The sequence below is a fragment of the Lactuca virosa genome, chromosome 2 (assembly GCF_052849685.1).
Source record: "Lactuca virosa cultivar CGN04683 chromosome 2, Lactuca_virosa_CGN04683_v6, whole genome shotgun sequence".
NCBI classification, from domain to species: Eukaryota; Viridiplantae; Streptophyta; class Magnoliopsida; order Asterales; family Asteraceae; genus Lactuca; species Lactuca virosa.
Window position 1 is genome coordinate 23,420,734 of NC_136427.1, and position 20,188 is coordinate 23,440,921.

Here is a 20,188-nt window from a genome sequence, read left to right on the forward strand (position 1 = left end):
CATTGTCGTCAAAGAAGTTACGTCTAATAGTTCATTCTATCAAAAGGTAAAAATCTTCACTTTTTTTAATGTTTTTTTATTATTAAACACTCGCATTTGTATTTATTTCATCTATTCTAGTAATATAATAAGTTATTTAACGTTTTGAGTTTGAAAGGAGTTAGGTTTAACATATTGTTCATCGAAAAAGTAAAGATCGTCACTTTTCAGAACATATTTTGATTATTTATCGTTGATCCTTGCATTGTAACTGCATTTATGAAGTATAAATTGAAAGCTTGAGTTCGAAAGGAGTTATGTTTAATATATTGTAAGTCATGTTGATCGTTAAACGTCGATTATTGAATTTGTTATTGTATTTACGTAGTATAAATCGAAATTGTTAAGTATGAAGTTAATAATCGTGATTTATGTTTGCATAAAAACCTAAATCATTCAGAAAACATGTGTTAGTATATGTTTAAAATTGAATTATTTCAATAACATGTGATTAAGTTCTTTTAGTAACAGTTTATGATTAGCTATCAAAGAAACATATGTGATTGATATCTGTTATATAAACTATAATACAATGATTTACATCATATATGATTTAAAGCATTGAGAAAATTATATGTGATTGATATCGTTGATATCTGTTATAAACAATAAACGTTTATTGACATTTACATTTTATATTATAACATAACATTTACATTTTATATTATAGTGTTTTATATGATATATTATTAATATTTGTTTTAAGAATAAATGTTTATGTTGTTAATGAAAGGTTCTGTTGTTTGACAATGTCTTTTACAAGTGAAATGTGAGTTTCTTTATAAATGAAGATCAAATTAGTACTTTTGTTGAGAGTGTTGAAGGTGTTGGTGAATACGTTCTCTTGAAACAAAAAGTGACCCTCTTTAGCTAAGGAACCGCAGTCCTGAATTGCTGCTGCTACCATAAAAGACAATGACTACCAAAGTTTAATCCTATGTTTTGTGTATCGAAGACCAGAAGACCTACCGTAGAGTTGAACGATTGCATGAAGATTTCTATGTTACTTTACTTACTTAGCGTGTTTACTTTGTTTTCTTCAGTGAACCTTTCATGGTCACTGAAGTCAGTAGTTTAGTATTTGTTTATTTCCAATGGCTATGAGCCACGCAAACTGATCAAATTTTTATCAGAGACCTAGTTTTCTAACACCTAGTTTCCACATCAGACCCTTTGAAGGCTTCTCCTGGTTGAAGGATTCGTTATAGTTGTGTCTTTAAACTTGTCGTTGCATGCCAGATTATGGAATTTTTTTTAATGATTTTCCTCTGGAAACCATGTAGACGATGTTGACGATTTTCTATGACATAGTTCCGTTTATCGGCGTGTTACTGATCTGATCATCGTTTCCTCTTTAATCTTCCCCCATAATCCTTAATCCAGATTTTGATGAGGATCCGAAAATTCTTGGCGGTTTTACTATCATGAATAACCTTCAGGGAAGAAGCATGACCAGGGGAAAGGGAGAATCATGAATATGGGAAAGAGTAGTGATGACAACATGTTTAGAACTGAACTGATGCAACCCCTTTAAATTCACCCCAAAATCCATCAATGAATTGATTGTTTTTGCAGAGACCCAGATGGACCTAAAGGGAGAATCGGGCTTCAAACCGGTGAAAGTTGGGGAATGGTGCCATGAATAACAAGACTATATGAAGAAATTTGCTAAAAATCGATACAATCTCCGTTCAACAAACTTCGTGGACGATGGTGTTGGAATTTAATTGTGGCAAGATAATCAGAGGTGGGAGAGAAGAAGATGGAAATGTAGCAAATACTTTGGGGTTCTTGCTCTCATCCCTCTAGACTTTCTCCTTTTCTTTGGCAAAGTTTTAAATGATGTGGCACTCAACCTTGGTGACTAGGAAAATGTTTACCGGATGACATGTTTAAATATTTTATAATAGCTTATTTAAAACACAAAAATAGACTTTATATCTTTAGAATACCTCTTTTAAACCAAAACAAAGAAGTTCATAGGGCATAAGTGATATTATCCCTTATTCTTTCGCTCTGTATAAGATGGTTAGTTATACAGTAGTCTTCAAATATACACCGATAGCATCAATAAATGCGCCAGCACGACCATAAAATCCAGCAAATGATCCTTTGTCCCATGGTACATTAAAAGGCTTTTTTGTTACATTACCATAAGGTCCACGAGTTCTTTTGTTTGTGATGAATGTGAGAGACGATATGATCGTATAACCACCATAAAATCCCCTTGAGATACCGACAGTTCCACTGATAGCAATAATTTCCTCATCCCAAGCAAATTTAACCTGAGAAGAATAAACAACAAAAAACGAAAGGAGAAGTGAACCAAAAAAGTAAACATTTCATTTAAAAAATATACCAAATACGGAATTTTGTTGACATATACACTTAGTTAAGTCCTCACCTTAGAGACTACCTCTCCACCGGCCCTACCACCAGCCTTTTCTGAAGTTTTCTCTTCTCCTCTAAATTCGGTTGTGAACATGAGAGAGTATATAAGATAACCATGATCGATTGTTATCTTCTTCAGACAATGATTTTCTGGAGTCGGAAAGACCATTGGTTATCGGGACGTCCTTGAGATTTCATTCCCCATTTTCCAACCCGTGTGAATCCGTCAGATGAAGACTTCATGTAGACACCGATGCCATCAATAATGTTGTGTGCAAGACCATAAAATCCACCAAAATTTCCTTTTTCCCATAGTATATAGAAAGGGGTATCTGTTTTTCGACCAAAAGGCCCACGTGTCGTATCGTTTGTAATAAACGTTAGTGACGAAATAGTTGTATGGCCTGATGTTAATACTCTAATTGTTCCTTTAATGCCAGTTAGTTCCTCGTTCTCTTCAAACTTCTTCTAGAAAAGTACATAGTGGAATTTTGCCAAAAAGTAACATCTTTTAACTATTCATAATTGTAACAAGTAAATAAATGAGTCAACATGTATGTGTAGGTTTGTTAAAAAATGAGTTACCTCAGTCACTGTGCCTCCACCATTCTTATCACCAACCCTTTCGGATGTGTAAAAAATACCATTGGATTCGGTAGTGAACGTCAGAGAGTATATATTCTCATCACCATGATCGATAGTTATCTTCTTCAGTTTATGATCTTTTTCAAGTATGAAATGCCAACAATTATGGGGACCTCCAGTAGATGTATTTCCCCATGATCCAACCCGAATTACTTCTGCAGTTTTGAGAGAAGCCTTGCAATACACCATACAAAAATGACAAGTGAGCTACGGACCACGATAAATAAAAGAATCATTTGATGTATAATGTACATGCAAGCTGTTGTAATGTGACGAACTACTTATGAAAAATTAAGCTTACTTGAATTCTATATGCTTTTTCAAGTTCTTCAACAATGTGAGCCATTGTTGGACGTTCACTTCGATCGGGTTTCAAACATTGATATGCAATTGCTGAGAAGGTGTTAAGGGAACTCAACTTCATTTGCTTCCTCAATTCAGGAATAATGATCTCATCCAATTTGTTATCTATATACTTGCTTTTAGCCAAGACATCTAGAGACTCGGATCCTTTTACATATGCTAGTCTTCCACACAAGATTTCAAATAGCACCACACCAAACGAGTATACGTCTGCTTCTTTTGTTAGAACTTCAGTATTATAATATGAAGGATCTACATAGCCTAATGTACCAGCAACACGGGTAACAACGAAAGTGTGTTGTATGTGTGCGGGTCCTATTTTAGATAACCCAAAATCTGACACTTTTGCTTCCCATTCGTTGTTCAACAGAATGTTTCCACTCTTTATGTCTCGGTGTAGGACTCTATGTTGTTGTCCTACTTCGTCATGAAGATAATTTATGCCACGAGCAGCGCCAATGCTTATTTTAAGACGTTGCATCCATGTGAGGTCTGGGTTTTGTATATAATTGTCAAGGCTCCCTCTACTCTCATGTTTATAAACAAGTAATTTTTCGTTACCCTCTTCACAGAAGCCAAGTAGAGAGACAAGGTTTTCATGACTATAACTTGAAAGAATTGAAATTTCCATCATGAATTCATGTTTCCCTTGATCCGATTGAGGTTCTAATCGCTTAACGGCGACCTCAATGAGCCTACCAAACAATGAGAGTTCGCCCTTATAGACACTCCCAAATCCACCCTTGGCAATGAAATTTTGTTTGTCAAAGTTTTTTGTGGCTAGTATTATCTCCTCGAGTGGTATCTTTAAATGTTGTGCAATTTCCATTAGTAACACAATATCTGTGAAAGGTTTAACAAACTATGAGCAAAATCTGATGTAGTTTCCAATCTAAACGTTTACAATAAAAATATAATATCTTACACCAATGATTTTTTGTTACAACAAAGATGGTTAACAAAGCACCTATATATTTCTTTAAATATAAGATAAAATATACTAATAAACTACAAGTTTTTTGTGACGGAAAAATAATAAAGAAATAAACTAATATAATTCTATAAATTACCAAGACTAAATAGACTAAAAAATAACATCAACCTGAAATGTTAGATGGTTTACAAGAAACTAAGTTGAGTATAAAACTTGGAACTCTAGGTTTGTCTAAATCGAGTCATCGGCATTATCGGGAACTACCTAAATGTACGTGGAGTCTGTTTGCTTAATTCAGAATCTGGGACAAAAAGTCCTAGGAGAATTTTTGGAAACTTACATTTAAGCTTTTGTGTTAGTTTAAGGAGTCTTTTTTATTAGTATAAATAGGTAACATATGTTAGACGTATCTTTTTTGGAAACAACAGATGATTCAACGGAAGCCTACACGCAATATTTCAACGTGCACCCCGAGTTTGAGCTTCACATAAGTGGGCAAACCCATCCCCATAGGGATTTTCAGGGGAAAATTCCCCACATGTGGCACATATGTTAGATGTGCTTTTATCAAGTATTCTTCCTTATGTTAATAATAAAGCTTGTAGATCAATTCATTTCATGTTCTCTACTTTTGTTTTTCTCTCCCCATGTTCTGTTCATTGTTCTTGTTTATCCTGTCATACGCCTACACCTTGTGCACCAAGGTAAAGTGCAGGTTTTATAACAGTCCTCTGATAACATTTTGTATCAGAGCCTAGGGAGAGTGAAGATGTAGAAGGTCGGTTTGAGAGTCGGTTTCAAGAAAAGGTGTAACCTTTCGTGTAACATCCTGTTTCCTGCAACCTCTAAACCATGAACCAGAAGTCGATTGTGTAAGTTTTTGGGCCTTAAGGAGGCCAAGTTTAGCCCTTGTGGAAGGAGGTAATGATAGTTAAGAGATTTTACCCTTGAATTGTGTTCTCGTCCGAAGGGTAGAAAGGGAAAAGTCATAGGACAGGTCCTTGCATGAAATATGGATTTTTGTTCAAGAAGTTTTTAGTCCAAGATATTTTGATAATATTTTAGAGCTCTTCAACACCTTTCCGTGAATATAAAGAACATCGAAAACAGAGTTGGAACGAAGAAGTTATGACCGTTTGAAGTTAGGGCGGTTTTGGGTTGAGTCGCGTACGTTGGGCATACTCAACGTGTACGCTGGCGTACTAGGGCATACCTAGTACGCTAGGTATAAATGGAGTACGTTGGGCATACGCGATCAGTGCCCAAACCCTATTTTCATGGTTTAAGCCCTATTTAAGCTTCTTAACTTCCCCAAACCCATTCCATTCTCAACCTCCACCTCTCCAACACCCTCTCTTGAAACCCTAGCCCTAGATTGAGCCTTGTGAGAAAAAGAAGGTGTTTTAAAGTGATTTGGAGTGTTCTTGGTGCACCTTGGAGAAGAAGGAACTCATTGAAGAAGTGTTGGTTGCATTGGAGCTTGTAGATCCAGACTTTGTTCACCTTGATCTTTCTCCTAGAAGTATAAAGTGTGAATCTTGATGATGAAATTGTTAGATCTAGCTAGTTTTGGTTATTATGAGCTTTTGGACATTTTAAGTGCATAAAGTTTAGATCTCGAAAGTTTGTGACCTTGTTATGGATAAAGTTGGAAACTTTATCCATCTAAACATCATTTTGATTCAGATATATAGGTTTTGAGACTTTGACTTAATGGATTAAGTTGAAAAAGATGCCCTTTTGGGTCCCTTTGAGACTTAAAGACTAGATCATGTTTGTTAGGATCATTCTAATGGATAAAGTTGGAAACTTTACCCATTATGGAGCTATTATAAACCATAAAAATGTGATATTGGCCCTTCTATTCCTTCCATACAAGAGTTGTGATGTATTATTGGGTTAAGAACTTAGGGTTTTGGACATTAAGCAGTTTATGGCCATGCAAAGTCATAAAGTTGGAAACTTTATGAATTAGGACATCATTTTAGGCTTGGATATGAGATTTAGACGTAAGGGATAAATGGAATAAGCTCTTAATGGAGTGTTAGGACTGGGCTGCATATGTTGGGCGTACCTGGAGGTACGTTGAACGTACGTAGTCAGCGCCCTGCTTTTTTGGTCAACATCAGAGTACGTTGGGCGTACTCTCTTGGTACGTAGGGTGTACTCCTCTGGGAAGGGATATTGACTTTTGGGACCTTGACTGTTGACTTTGACTTTGACCAGGGTTGGCCAAGTTTGACTTAAGGGTATTTTGGGTATTTTGAGCTATAGTTAAGCCTTGGTCTCTATCTATTGAATAGGTGGCATGTAGAACCGGTATTCGGAGTAGTGTATTGTTTGGCTATTCGTTAGACTGTGAGGTGAGTTTTCCTCACTGTGCCTGTGGGTCAAAGGCACCAATGTCGGACCACTAGATTATGTATCCTGGTATATAAGATGTCATTATGATGTAGTATTTTGTAGATCTATATGTTTGTATGCTGACTGGTTATATGATTATCTGTTGTTGGATATATGTTATTTGTTATGTATATGTCGACATGGTTTGGTGGGGTTGAGACTACTGCACTACTTTGTGTTGTCAGTCAACAGACTGACGCCTTCCAACCGAAAGGTTGTAGGCCAAGGGTAATCCAACCAGGAGGTTATGGACTCGTTATACATTGGGCATTCCAACCGAAAGGTTGTGGGCCGAGGGTAATCCAACTAGGAGGTTGTGGACCCGTTGTGTATTGGGCATTCCAACCGTAAGGTTATGAGCCGAGGGTAATCCAACCAGGGGGTTGTGGACATGTTATGTATTCGACGTTCCAACCGTAAGGTTGTGGGCCGGGCATTCGAACCGAAAGGTTGTGGGCTATGGGTAATCCAACCAGGAGGTTGTGGACCCAATATTTGTTTGATCATATGTTCTTGTTGTGGTACTTTAGGGGAACTCACTAAGCTTCATGCCTACAGTTTCAGTTTATTGTTTCAGATACTTTTGAGGATCGTGGGAAAGCAAATGCGTGATCGTGCACATCTTCTTGTTTTATGTCACTTGGTCTGTAGAAAACTCGGATTTTGAAATAATAGTTTTGAAACAATAATTCCTTTTGTAAACAATGTTGGTTAATGGTTGATTTTGAAAATTTTAAATCTCTTTGATTTTTGGAGTGTTACAATTTGGTATCAGATCCTTTGTTTGAGAGAATTGGATGAACATTCGTGTGAATCCAGACTCAAACTAGGGAACTACAAAAGTTTTTAAATGGTTTTCAAATTGTTTTCAAAATAACCAAGGAATGATGTGATGTGTACGGTCAGCCGAAACAAGAAAGTATATGCCAAGTTACCCACACTGTTATTTTTTATGATATGATAGAACTGCATGCTAGTGATAAGCTTGTGATCTTCAGGAATTGCATGATAGAATTGCCTTATTTATGATGCCTGATAGCCTAGGAGGACTTCTTATATGCTAGATGAAGTTAACATCATTATTGTGGTTGATTAGTGTGTGCATCATAGTTGTACATAACAAAGATTCTATAACCTGAGAATGTTTGATTTAGCTTTATTTCACGTTCTTGTTTGATTAAGGGCTTAGGGTTGAGTCAAGTATTCGACTGTCTATGGGATCCAGATTTATGTATGATTAGCATGCACGAGTGGCTGCAAGGTTGGTGGAAGTTTCATGAGTGGGTGCAGTTCATAGCAGGTCAGCATGAGAATGATTAGTCACTCTTGATAGAGCGAGGATAGGATAAGGGTGTATCCTAGATGCTTGGGTTTAGGCGTCGGGAATTTCGTATGAGGATCTGTCTGATTTTTATTGTGTCTTAGTATCAGTAAACTCCACTGCTCGGATGATGCTTGCTTCGTGCTTTGTAGTATTGATATCGATGTGATTTAACTATCAAATGAATATGTTAAGTTACATGTTACGACGGTTAAATAATCTTATAGTGAAGGATTTTGTCCTATTCCGTAGCTCTTGTTTGAGTCTAACCATTATAGGGTTGAGTCCTTTAGTCAAAAGATTATTTAAGCTTTGTTGTATATAATTGTATTCATGAAGTGGTTAGATGGCATTAGTAGGGGTCTACAACAGCTGATGGCAGGCGAGGTGGGGAATCCTAGGAGAGCCTAGGAAGTATTTTAGTGTGGTTGCTATGTTGTTGAGCAGGTATTGGGAGTATTATTATGAGTAGGTGACATAGAGGACCCCGGATGATTCTTGAGGAAAGTACGGATAGGTGTGGAAGGTAGTATTGGGCCCGTACTAATGGAAGCACAGAACCATAGTCGAATAGAGAAAAAAATTGGGGATTCTAAGGGAGGTGGTCGGGGAAGATAGCATGGTTTGATACCATGATTCGTGGCAGTGGTTTCATATCTGTTAATCTTTTGGTTATGGTTGTTCAAGCATGAGGATGGGTATGCTAATTGTTTTGGGCCTTAGGGGTGATATTAGTTGGGTTTGATTGGTGCAGACCTAGGTGAGTTTGTTGGTTTTAAGGTCTCTAGGGCCTTGCTCGAGGTTGTGCATTGGAGTCGCACGACTCAAGAAGGAAACGATTGTTATGATCGGCTTAAGGATTGCATCTGGAAGCTAAATGGTTGACTGATGGATTGGAATGTCGCTATCTATGGCGAGGATTATGTCCTCTCAGTTTTCTGGTTTCGGAGAAGGAGTGAGCAAGCTTATGACTTTCAGAGTTAGGATGCAAACCCAACACGGGGCCAGTTGGCTGTGGTGTTTGGCCGTAGTGTGATAACATGGGAGTACGTTGGAGGATTAATGTGGTATGGATGCTTAGTGATGCGATCAGGGGTCTATTTTCTTTGGATATAGGTAGGTCAGGTACCGGATTGATGGTCGGGATTTCATGCGAGGAACGTATGTTTTGGATAGGAAGTTGGTGTTTTGCTTATGCATTTGCATGAAATCCCTAATGTTAAAGGCAGTTATGAATGAAAACAAAATTGAGGTCTTCATCTGAAATTCATAATCTCTTAAGGTTGCTTGGTCCTTATCTGGAAGATCATCTTGCGTGTGTTATACATTCCAAGGTCAGGGATGGTTATACGTGGTTGAGCAGGTTTGAGATATGGTTGGGTTGCAACACTAGTGAGTGGTAGTTCAAACCCTAAGTGGGGGAGAACTAGGTATTCTGCATGGAGGATCATCAATCTATTCGAGTTCGTGATGTTGGAAGAATGGTTCATATGGATCTGTGGTGTGGGTATGTGGGATCTCGGTTCAAGATTTGATCAAGTCAGGGGTGTAGAGTAAGTGACTATCGGATGTATATATTCAGGAGATACACGAGTTGTCTCTCAGTAGAAAGTAGTTAGTCAAAGAGCTCGTTGCATCCATTGGTTCCTTTTGGGGTGCCAATGAATAGATAAGGAGCTGCTATGATCACTCAGGTGGAGTATCGGTTGCTGAGGGATTTTCATCTCGTTGTATGGATTGTTATTTATAGTCTAGCTTGGGCAAATGTCAATCAGGAAATCAGTTTCAGAGTTGGGTACGTTCAGCTCCACACGGGTTTTGGTTCATTGGATTAAGTTTCAATGCGTCCTCGATCATTGGTCATTTTGTTCATCATCAAGCAGAGGTTCTTTGAAAGTTTCAAGTTATGACCGTTGAAATTCAATGGATAAGTCAACCTATCGTCAAGTTCGGCTCGATTTTGGAAGACATCCTGGGTTATTGGGAGTCTAGAATTTGGGATAGTGTTGCTTAGTTTTCCAGACGGGACATTAGATCTGGATGGAATCTAATTTTTGGCATGTCGTGTTGGCAGGGTTGGTATTTGGATGGATCTGGCTAGAGTCTTAGCAGCATTTCTAGATAAACTTAAAAGTTTTATCGAGATAGTTACGTATTGATGGCGTCTGTTTAGTCTCAATCAAGGTATGGGATCTTGTTTCGAGCGTTCATGAGGATGTCTTCTATTAATGATTGAGGTTCGTCATTTCGTTATGACTCTTGTATTGTGCCCCTTTTGGGTAAGGTTATGGGTTCCCTAAGGGTGTGTATTGTGGTAAGTTCATTAGATATTGTTGTAAGGGGTGTATGTGGGTTGGACAAGATTCCAATGGAGCACTTGGTTCGAATTATATGCATGGTTCTTATTTGGTTTATAGCCTCTAAATTGGAACAAGAGTGTGACCGTCTATCCCATTCTTGGGCCGTGTGCGACCATGTTTTTCGTCGGATATTGCGTTGGTAGCAGCTTGAACTGTGAAAGGAATTGTGCGTAGTAAAAGAATATGGCATTTTTGCACTCGGTTAGTGTTGAGAGAGATGTTGATTGGGTTCCTACAAGGCGGTGGAATGAGGTTGAGTATCTTTAGGCCCCGTGGTGTTGGTCGTGAGTTTCCAGGCGACTTATGGAACGTCGACAAGATCGGCGCAATACTGGGAGCATTCCAGACATAGGTTGTGTCCCCAGTGATCATGATTCTTTATTTCTTCTGCATGTGGTAATTTTGGTGTTGGTGCATTGTTGGAAGTCGGGAGACCCACGAACCAACTGGTTGAATAAAGTGAGCAGCTAAGGTTTATTGGGAGTATCAGTCGTGCATCAGAAAGTATCTTACAGAGTGTTTGCATTATAAATCCCATTTGTTCGCGAGCTGTTATTAGGGGTTTGGTTACCAAGGTTCGGTATTGGTTATGGAGTCTCGAATCATGAAGTTCATTGTGAATGTCTCGAATTTCCAGGTGGGGGTACACCTGAGCTGATAAGGGTTGGATGCAATGTGAAAATTCTATGATTGGTCATCTTAGCTCATAGGAGCAATGGTTGGTAATGGCGTGTCAGGGAATCAAGGGTTTATTTAAGGTTTTTGGTACATCTTATGGATTTGGAATTGGTTGAAATTCGCGATCGATGTGTTTTGAGTACTTCATTCTGCGTGTTTGGTGGTGTTCTTAGTCAAAGACAAAGGGTGGGTTCAACGAATGGATGAATATCAGTCCTGGAATATGGGTACTAAAGCTTGGACCTGATGGGTTCCCGGTCTTGGGAAGCATATTGATATAGTTGATTCGGTGATTGTAGTTTCGAGAGTTCCCAGATCTATGATTCTCACTAGAAGTTCGTTCTTATAGCTAGGAAGTTGTGGAATATGATGGCGTTGTACATGCTTCTCTACAGCGGTTACATAGATGAGACTCGCGTTAGGAGTCACCTTGTTTTTTAATGGAGGTTTCAACAACAGTAAATAGTCAAGGGTTCTATTTTCCAGTTTGTTCTCATCGTGATTGTGCACTTATGTGCGGGATTAGCATAACGATGATTACCGGAGGTGGTTTAGAGCCAATCAAATATGCGGGTTTTCGGTTAGTATTCCGTCGTGAAGCGGAAGCAAGAGCTGATTTCGAGGAAGAAATCTAATTTAAGTGGGTGAGAATTGTAACATCCTGTTTCCTGCCATTTCTGAACCATGAACCGAAATTCGATTGTGTAAGGTTTTGGGCCTTAAGGAGGCAAAGTATAGCCCTTGTGGAAAGAGGTAATGATAGTTAAGAGATTTTACCCTTAAATTATGTTTTGGGCCGAAGGGTAGAAAGGGTAAATTCATAGGCCGAGTCCTTGCATGAAATATGGATTTTTGTTCGAGAACTTTTTAGTCCAAGATATTTAGATAATATTGTAAAGCTCTTCAAGACCTTTCCGTGGATATAAAGAACGTCGAAAACGGAGTTGGAACAAATAGGTTATGACCGTTTGAAGTTAGGGAGGTTTTGGGTTGATTCACGTACACTGGGCGTACTCAACGTGTACGTTAGACGTACAAGGGCATCCCCAGTACACTAGGAGTAAATTGAATACGCTGTGCATACGCGATCAGTGCCCAAACCTTATTTTCGTGGTTTGAGCCCTATTTAAGCTCCTTAACTTCCCCAAACCCATTCCATTCTCAGCCTCCACCTCTCCAACACCCTCTCTTGAAACCCTATCCCTAGATTGAGCCTTGTGAGCAAAAATAAGGTGTTTTTAAGTGATTTGGAGTATTCTTGGTGCACCTTGGAGAAGAAGGAACTCATTAAAGAAGTGTTAGTTGCATTGGAGCTTGTAGATCCATACTCTTCTCACCTTGATCTTTCTCCTAGAGATATAAAGTTTGAATCTTGAAGATGAAATTGTTAGATCTAGCTAGTTTTGGGTGTTATGAGCTTTTGGTCACTTTAAGTGCATAAATTTTGAAAGTTTGTGACCTTGTTATGGATAAAGTTGGAAACTTTATCCATCTAGACATCATTTTGATTCAGATCTAAAGGTTGGAGACTTGTATTTAATGGATTAAGTTGAAAAAGATGCCCTTTTGGTACCCTTTGAGAATTAAAGACTATATCTTGTTTGTTGGGACCATTCTAATTGATAAAGTTGGAAACTTTATCCATTAAGGAGTCATTATGAACCATAAAAATATGATATTGGCCCTTCTATCCCTTCCATACAAGAGTTGTATGTCTTATTGGGTTAAGAACTAAGGGTTTTGGAATAGCCATGAAAATTCATAAGGTTCAAAACTTTATGACTTAGGACATCATTTTGGGCGTGGATCTAAGTTTTGGACATAAGGGCTTAATCGAATAAGCTCTTAATGGAGTTTTTGGATTGGGCTGTGTACTATGGGTGTACCTGGAGGTACGCTGCGCATACGCGGTTAGTGCCCCGCTTTTTTGGTCAACATCAAAGTACGCTAGGCGTACTCTTGTGGTATGTAGAGTGTACTCCACTGGGAATGGATATTGACTTTTGCGACCTTGACCGTTGACTTTGACTTTGACTAGGGTTGGCCAAGTTTGACTTAAGGGTATTTTAGGTATTTTAAGCTACAGTTAAGCCTTGGTCTCTATCTGTTGAATAGGTGACAAGTAGAGTCGTATTCGGAGCAGTGTATTGTTTAACTATTCGTCAAACTGTGAGGTGAGTTTTCCTCATTGTGTCTGTGGGTCGAAGGCACCAATGTTGGCCCACTAGATTGTGTATCCTGGTATATAGGATGTCGTTATGATGTACTATTATGTAGATATGTATGTTTTTCTGCTGACTAGTTATATGATTATCTGTTGTTGGATATATGTTATTTGTTATGTATATGTCGACATGGTATGGTGGGGTTGAGACTGTACTGCTTTGTGATGTCAGTCAAAAGACTGGGGCATTCCAACCGAAAAGTAGTGGGCCAGGGCATTCCAACCGAAAGGTTATGGGCCGGAGGTAATCCAATAAGGAGGTTCTGGACCCGTTATATATTGGGCATTCCAATCGAAAGGTTGTGGGCTTGGGGTGATCCAACCAAGAGGTTATGGACTCGTTATGTATTGGGCGTTCCAACCGTAAGGTTGTGGGCCTGAGGTAATCCAACCAGGAGATTGTGGACCTGTTATGTATTGGGCATTCTAATCGTAAGGTTTTGGGCCGGGGCATTCCAACCGAAAGGTTGTCTGTCGAGGATAATCCAACTAGGAGTTTGTGGGCCCAATATTTGTTTGATCATATGTTTGTGTGGTGGTACTTTGGAGGAACACACTAAGCTTTGTGTTTATAGTTTCGGTTTATCGTTTCAGGTACTTTGAGGATTTTGGGAAAGCAATGGCGTGATCGTGCACATCTTCCTGTTATATGTCATTGGGTCTTGGGAAAACTCTGATTTTGAAATACTATTTTTGAAACAATAACTCCTTTTGTAAATAATGTTGGTTAATGGTTGATTTTGAAAATTTTAAATTTATTTGATTTTTGGAGTGTTACACTTCGCTACAGGGCAGACGCAGAAAGAACCAGGCTTTGTTTTAAAGGGGTTGTGATGTTATGATCAGAGGTTGAAATCTTGAAAGCAGGTTCCATCCTTGATTGGGGTGTTTGTGTGATAAAGTGAGATTAATTAACTAATGGCATGGAAAAGACGAGCAAAATGAAGTCAAAGCATTTGGCTTTTCATTCGGTTCGTATTGCATGTGATAAAAGACGGTAAAGGTGGTGGTGACCTTGTTTTCTTTTTCTGTGAATGAATATCTTGAAATAGGATTGAATAGCAAAGTATGGTTGTCAATACATGAGATAATGGAGAAACAACACTATGTGAACATTATGGTGGTGGAAGTTCAAATTGGGTAGCTTTAGATGTAGCCGAGGAAAAGGTCGTGGATCCGGAAAAAGTCGAGATGGTAATGAACATGTCCAACAGGATGACATGTTAAATGTTACAGATGTTTTGTGAAAAAAAAACAAAAGGGGTTGAGCTAGAAAAGACTTTCTATGTGACCAAGGTGAAGGTCGGGTGCCCGGGAAAGGTCGACAATCAAGATGGTTTGACAAGAATGTGAAGAAACATTGTTGTAAGTGAAGTGTGTGAATACATTATTAAGGGGTAATCTATATTGTTGTGTTAAGCATTTATTTACCGGGTCACTAGTATGGGTCATTGTCTTTAAGTGTTCTTTATTTAGTGTTTGGTTAAAAAATTCCAAGTAACGGGTTAAATGTTGCATTGATTTATCTTGTTAAAGGCAATGTGGTCATTAATAACAAGGAAAAGTAAGGTTTGTAGAGATGAAAAGTATGTTGGGAGTGAAGAAGGTGATGAATTCTGAATTAGGCAGAAATTGTAGGCTTAATTCAGAATCGGGGACCAAGGGCATTTTTTGGAAACTTACCATATTTCCAGCTTTTGTGTTAGTTGAAGGAGTCTTTTTTATTTGTATAAATAGGGAACATATGTTAGATGTTTTTTTATCAAGTATTCATCCTTCTGTTACTAATAAACCTTGTAGATCAAGTAATTTCATGTTCTCTCCTTTTGTATTTCTCTTCACATGTTCTGTCCGTTGTTCTTAATTTTCCATTAACACATCTACACCTTGTGCACCAAGGTAAAGTGAAGGTTTTATAACAGCCATCTGATAACATGGTCAGTTTTTTGTTTATCAAGTTGAGTTTTTTGCTGCATGACATGAAAGTAAAGCGTGATCACTTGTCTCCTCCTCTGCATCGCATATACTACATATGGTGACTGGAATGGTAATTCCCCTTTGACTTAGTGCCACAACAACTGGAATTCTTCCCTGTTTTTCCCTCCATATGAAGCACAGGATCTTGTATGGGATCACCTTGCACCAATCAAAGGGACCATCATTTACAATATGACTCGCCAACTCGATTCGGTCTCGTAACAAACTAACAATGAATCGATCGCCAAACATGAAATCAGAGACCCATTTGTTCTCCTCCGGATTCCAAGAAACAACTTCATTAGGGTCGATGTTAAGTTTTGCCAATCTCCTGTTGGATTTTATGATGTTTTTCCAAACCCCAGTGATAGTATAGTTACCAAACACATTCCAATGCCTCCCCAATAGTCTGTGTAGGCAACTGATCACTTTTTCCTAGAGGGCAGAATTGTCATTTTTTAGTTTCCACAACCATTTAGTGACCAAGGAGAGATTAAGAGCTTTAATTGAGCCAAGCCCAATACCCCTCACCTTTTTTGGGGCAGTGATCTTTTCCCAATTCACCCAACAGATGCTTTTTTTGTCGTATTCTCTACTCCATATAAATTTTCGTCTTATTTTTTCAAGCGTATCAATGAATCCATTAGGAAGTACGAAGATGGACATATAATACATCGGGAGGTTACCTAGCACCGCCTTTGCAAGTGTAAGTCTACCACCAAATCTCAATGTTTTAGCTTTCCACAGTGAAAGTTTTGATTGAAATTTATCTATTATCGCCCTCCAAGCGCTTTTTAGATTCATGTTTCCACCAACGGGGATTCCAAGATAGGTAAATGGTAACGTCGATGGTTCACAACCAAGGGGAGAGGACCAGTTCAAGATTTCCGAGGGGGAAGCTCCGATCCCGAACACCTTAAATTTTCTGAAATTCACTTTCAGCCCAGATGGTACATAAAAGCATCTCAAAATACATGCCAGATTAGCAATGTTTCTCCTCGACCATTCTCCCATGAAAAGCGCGTCATCTGCATAAAATAAGGGAGAGAAACAAATGTTAGAGGTTGGGAGTTTTATCTCGTCGAAAACTCCAGTATCCACTACCGTCTTCATTGCCAGGTTAAGACCTTCCATAGCAATGATGAAGAGGAAGGGAGAAAGAGGGTCTCCCTGCCGGACACCCTTTGACATCGTGAATTCAGTGGTTGGACTTCCGTTGATGATTACCGACGCTCTCCCTGATTCCAGACAGTTTCGAATCCACTTTCTCCATTTCTCCCCAAACTTCACACTGATAATATTTAGACGGGGTAAAAGTAGTCCATTTAAGTTAAAAGAAAAGCCCAATATTTTTTAGCCAATTATTCAAATGCATAATAATAATGATGGTCTCATATCTAACTTCCAGACTAAATCATATATTAATGTGAATCGTCTGCTCTGTTGAACCTTTCGGCTGCCTTGGTTGACGTTAGACTCAATGATGCAGCTGATTTTTGGAAATGGAGGGGGCAGTTCTGTGTGTCCTCTATGAGGTATTTTTTGGCTGACAAGGTAGACAGTAATGAAAATGTGAGCGGCTTTATTTGGATAATTAGATGCCCTTAAAAATCAATTGTTTTGTTTAGAGGGTATTCTTAAATCGAGTGTCGGTTGCTTGAAATCTTGTCAAGCGGGGGTTACCTTACCTTCCACCTTGTGCGTCTTTTGCAGGTCTAAGAATGAGCAAGTGGATCATCTTTTCTTTGGCTGCCATTTTTCTACTTGCATATGCATGTGGTTTGGATCATGGAGCAACTTCATTGAGGCCTCCCCATCTAATATAGAAGATATTCTCAAAGTTATGGAGTTTAAAGGAGTGGGAAAAAAGATCGTGAACTTTGTTTGGCCTTAATTTATTCAGTGTTTTGGTTCATTTGGAAAGCCCGAAACTCATTGGTGTTCAAAAAATTAAGGTGTGCTCCCTTGAAGACGTCGGATGAATTACAATTAATTGCGTTTAATCATATAAAACATTGTACTAAGTTCTTTAATTTATGTTGGTTCGATTAGTGTAATGCTCCTTATATTTTTTGTACTTTGTAATCTACTAGCATATTTCTATTTGTTTTTTTGTTTAATACATCCGCCGTTCAAAAAAATGTCAAGTAGTCGAATAATTAGGATAATATTGCCACCAAATTCCATCGAATACGACAAAAGATATGCAAGATCTTTCGGGAACATGATAATAATGGTGATGAAAAGTAACAAATCTTGACAATAATCAAGAACCTATGGCTATTGAAGAGAGAATCGTTAATCAAATCGATGGTAAGGTGGAATGCAAGAGAATGATATTGAATGCCAAGAAAAATCTTAATAGTCCATGTAATTGTCCTAACCTAAAAGGGTATGGTCAATACCTCGAACATTTGGTGTCATATATGTGTCACATAGGATGCAGCCAAAACATATCATTTTGTGCCTACATTAGGTTGTGGTGTCATCCAATGCCTCCAATATTTTGTATTTTTTTAAACCAAACATTTCATTAATTTAAAAATTAAAATTACATAACTAATAAATAAAAATGACATTGAGGAAATTAAAAAATAGAAAATGACATTTAGAAAATTAAAATACTAAAAATATAATACCTACAAATTATTATTTTCTTTTTCATATTCATAGAGAATTCGTGAGAAATAATAGTACTATCTAAGGTGGTAAGATGGGTAGAAGATATATATGTATTTATAATATTGAAAAGAGCTATAATTTAGAAAGAAAAAAATTATAAACCCTAACCTCTCTCAACAGCTAGTTGAGAAGTAAATGTCAAATTGCCAACCACATTTTCAACTAAAAACCTTTTTCATTCATGCATGCCTAAAAAATGTGTGGCTGTTGAAAGGTAGTGGTTGTCGTCGGCATTAGATGTCGGTATGTCACAGTGGATGCTACCAGCATCATGGTCATCAACACTAGGCATGTAAACCGGACCGGAATCGAAAAACCGAAAACCAAAAAAGTTGTAAACTAGGAATAGAAAATCGGGTCAAATACCACTAACCAGTTCCGATTTGGTTCTACTAAGAAATATGTTATCTAAGAAGTTGTTTGGAACCGGAACCAACCGCACCCGGAAAACCAAAAACCGAATACGTTGTAAACTAAGAACCAAGAACCGGACCAAATACAACAGAGACAATCCAAATTTTAAAAAATAAATAAATAAGGACCAAATACATACCAAACTATAGAAGTCATTCATGTAATTTACTCTTACATTCATGAAACTAGATCAACATAAGCAAGAATACTTATTTTATTTATATTATCTTATCATTTCAAAGACAAGATATCACAATTAGAATGCTCGTAAACCAACAATTTATCAGAAAAACAAATAAATTTAACCTCTAAAAAGATACTTTAAAAGACAGTAATTTACTGAACGGCATACACTGATAGGTGTTTGCGAACTCTAATACCGGTAAACTAAAATAAAATAAGATGATAAAGACGAAAATTTAATCATACATGACTTGGTATTAAATATCTCACCGGTTGATCGGAGAAACACCACCTCAGTACCTCACAAACTAAATATGGGTGTAGAATTTGCGGCACCTGAAGCTAACTTTCTCACCCGTATTGCTGCAATGATAAAGCTTATGCCAATGCATTAAGCATATGTTATTTACACAAGACATGTAACAGGGACGGAAGGGAATTTGTTAATTATTATATATCAACCAATGGCTTCTTTATTAGCAATATTTAATTAAAAATGGCTTCTTTATTAGCAATATTTAATTAAAAATAAAAATTCTACTATCATCTTTTAATTATAACTTATTAAGTATTAACAACTTGAATTAGAAAGTCAACCGTAAACCGCGTGGTGTTGCTAAACATATTTTTATTATTTGACTGGTTCTAGACATGGAAGTATATATTATGGTATATCTAATCCTAAACTGTGAAGATGATATAGGACTCTCACTGAATATCACCTTTTAGTATTATTTTTTTAAATCGACCCTTAGAAATAGGATTATATGTACTTGGATAATTTCATCGATCGTGTAAAATATATTTTCGGAAATCATTAATGTGACCCAATGTCCAGGGTTACACAAATTCAGACGTGAGAAAATCCAATAAAATCGATTTGGATTACAGACTTAATCCAATCACAAACATTCAATATGTCGTTGTTGTTTGTATGCTTTTCGAGAAAAAAATCCAACAGAGTAACGATACAATATGTTCATATCTCTCTTCAACAACCGATACCGACAGAGTGACAGTTAGTTTTGGCATAAAATAATTTTAAGGTCAATTCATTCACGTAAGGATTTGGTTTTGGGCAAGGTTGTTGCACCTTAAGCCTCGTCAGGGGTGATGTCCCTTCAACCCCACCAGGACACTGCCCCCGGACCCTGTGTTCTCTCCAGTAAACTTTAGTTTAACTGAGTATGCACTTTTCACCTCCAATCTCATGTTATAGCCAAAACTAAACTTAGAATGTCTTGAGTTAATCATGACTATACTAAAAGTATTGATAAAACTAAAATCACCAGCATCGACTATATGCAAAATTATAGATGAAATTTTTATATTCCACAAACAGTTTGCAAATATGAAATTTCGAATTTCGGGTGACTGAAAATTTTACGTTCATTATAAATGTGCTAGTTTGTTAATTTGAAAATTTTCTTACTACTTTATTCTATTAAAAGTGTGCGTGCGCACGTGCACACACACACACACACACACACACACACACACACACACACACACACACATATATATATATATATATATATATATATATATATATATATATATAAACACACACACAT

At 37.6% G+C, this 20,188-nt stretch overlaps 2 protein-coding genes across 7 annotated transcripts; both read right to left on the reverse strand.

Annotated features, from left to right (window-relative positions):
* Positions 1–1,973: 1,973 nt before the first annotated feature.
* On the reverse strand, positions 1,974–19,025 carry LOC145158964 (putative serine/threonine-protein kinase PBL22). 6 transcript variants are annotated; one of them, XM_079077831.1, is made up of 6 exons: positions 18,885–19,025; positions 16,022–16,363; positions 3,377–4,281; positions 3,016–3,249; positions 2,444–2,895; positions 1,974–2,324 (listed from the first exon to the last, which is right to left on the reverse strand). In XM_079077831.1, exons 2-5 carry the CDS (start codon positions 16,347–16,349, stop codon positions 2,566–2,568), a joined length of 1,797 nt encoding a protein of 598 aa, XP_078933957.1. In that variant the 5' UTR covers positions 16,350–16,363; positions 18,885–19,025; the 3' UTR covers positions 1,974–2,324; positions 2,444–2,565. The 6 variants fall into 6 exon arrangements, with proteins under 6 accessions (XP_078933957.1, XP_078933956.1, XP_078933960.1 ...); XM_079077830.1 differs by having other exon boundaries at positions 2,444–2,898; XM_079077834.1 differs by lacking the exon at positions 16,022–16,363 and adding an exon at positions 17,024–17,152 and having other exon boundaries at positions 2,444–2,898.
* Positions 2,073–2,524, reverse strand: LOC145157290 (agglutinin-like). The gene is made up of 2 exons (XM_079076353.1): positions 2,444–2,524; positions 2,073–2,324 (listed from the first exon to the last, which is right to left on the reverse strand). The coding sequence occupies exons 1-2, from the start codon at positions 2,522–2,524 to the stop codon at positions 2,073–2,075; spliced, it is 333 nt and encodes a 110-aa protein (XP_078932479.1).
* Positions 19,026–20,188: the final 1,163 nt, after the last annotated feature.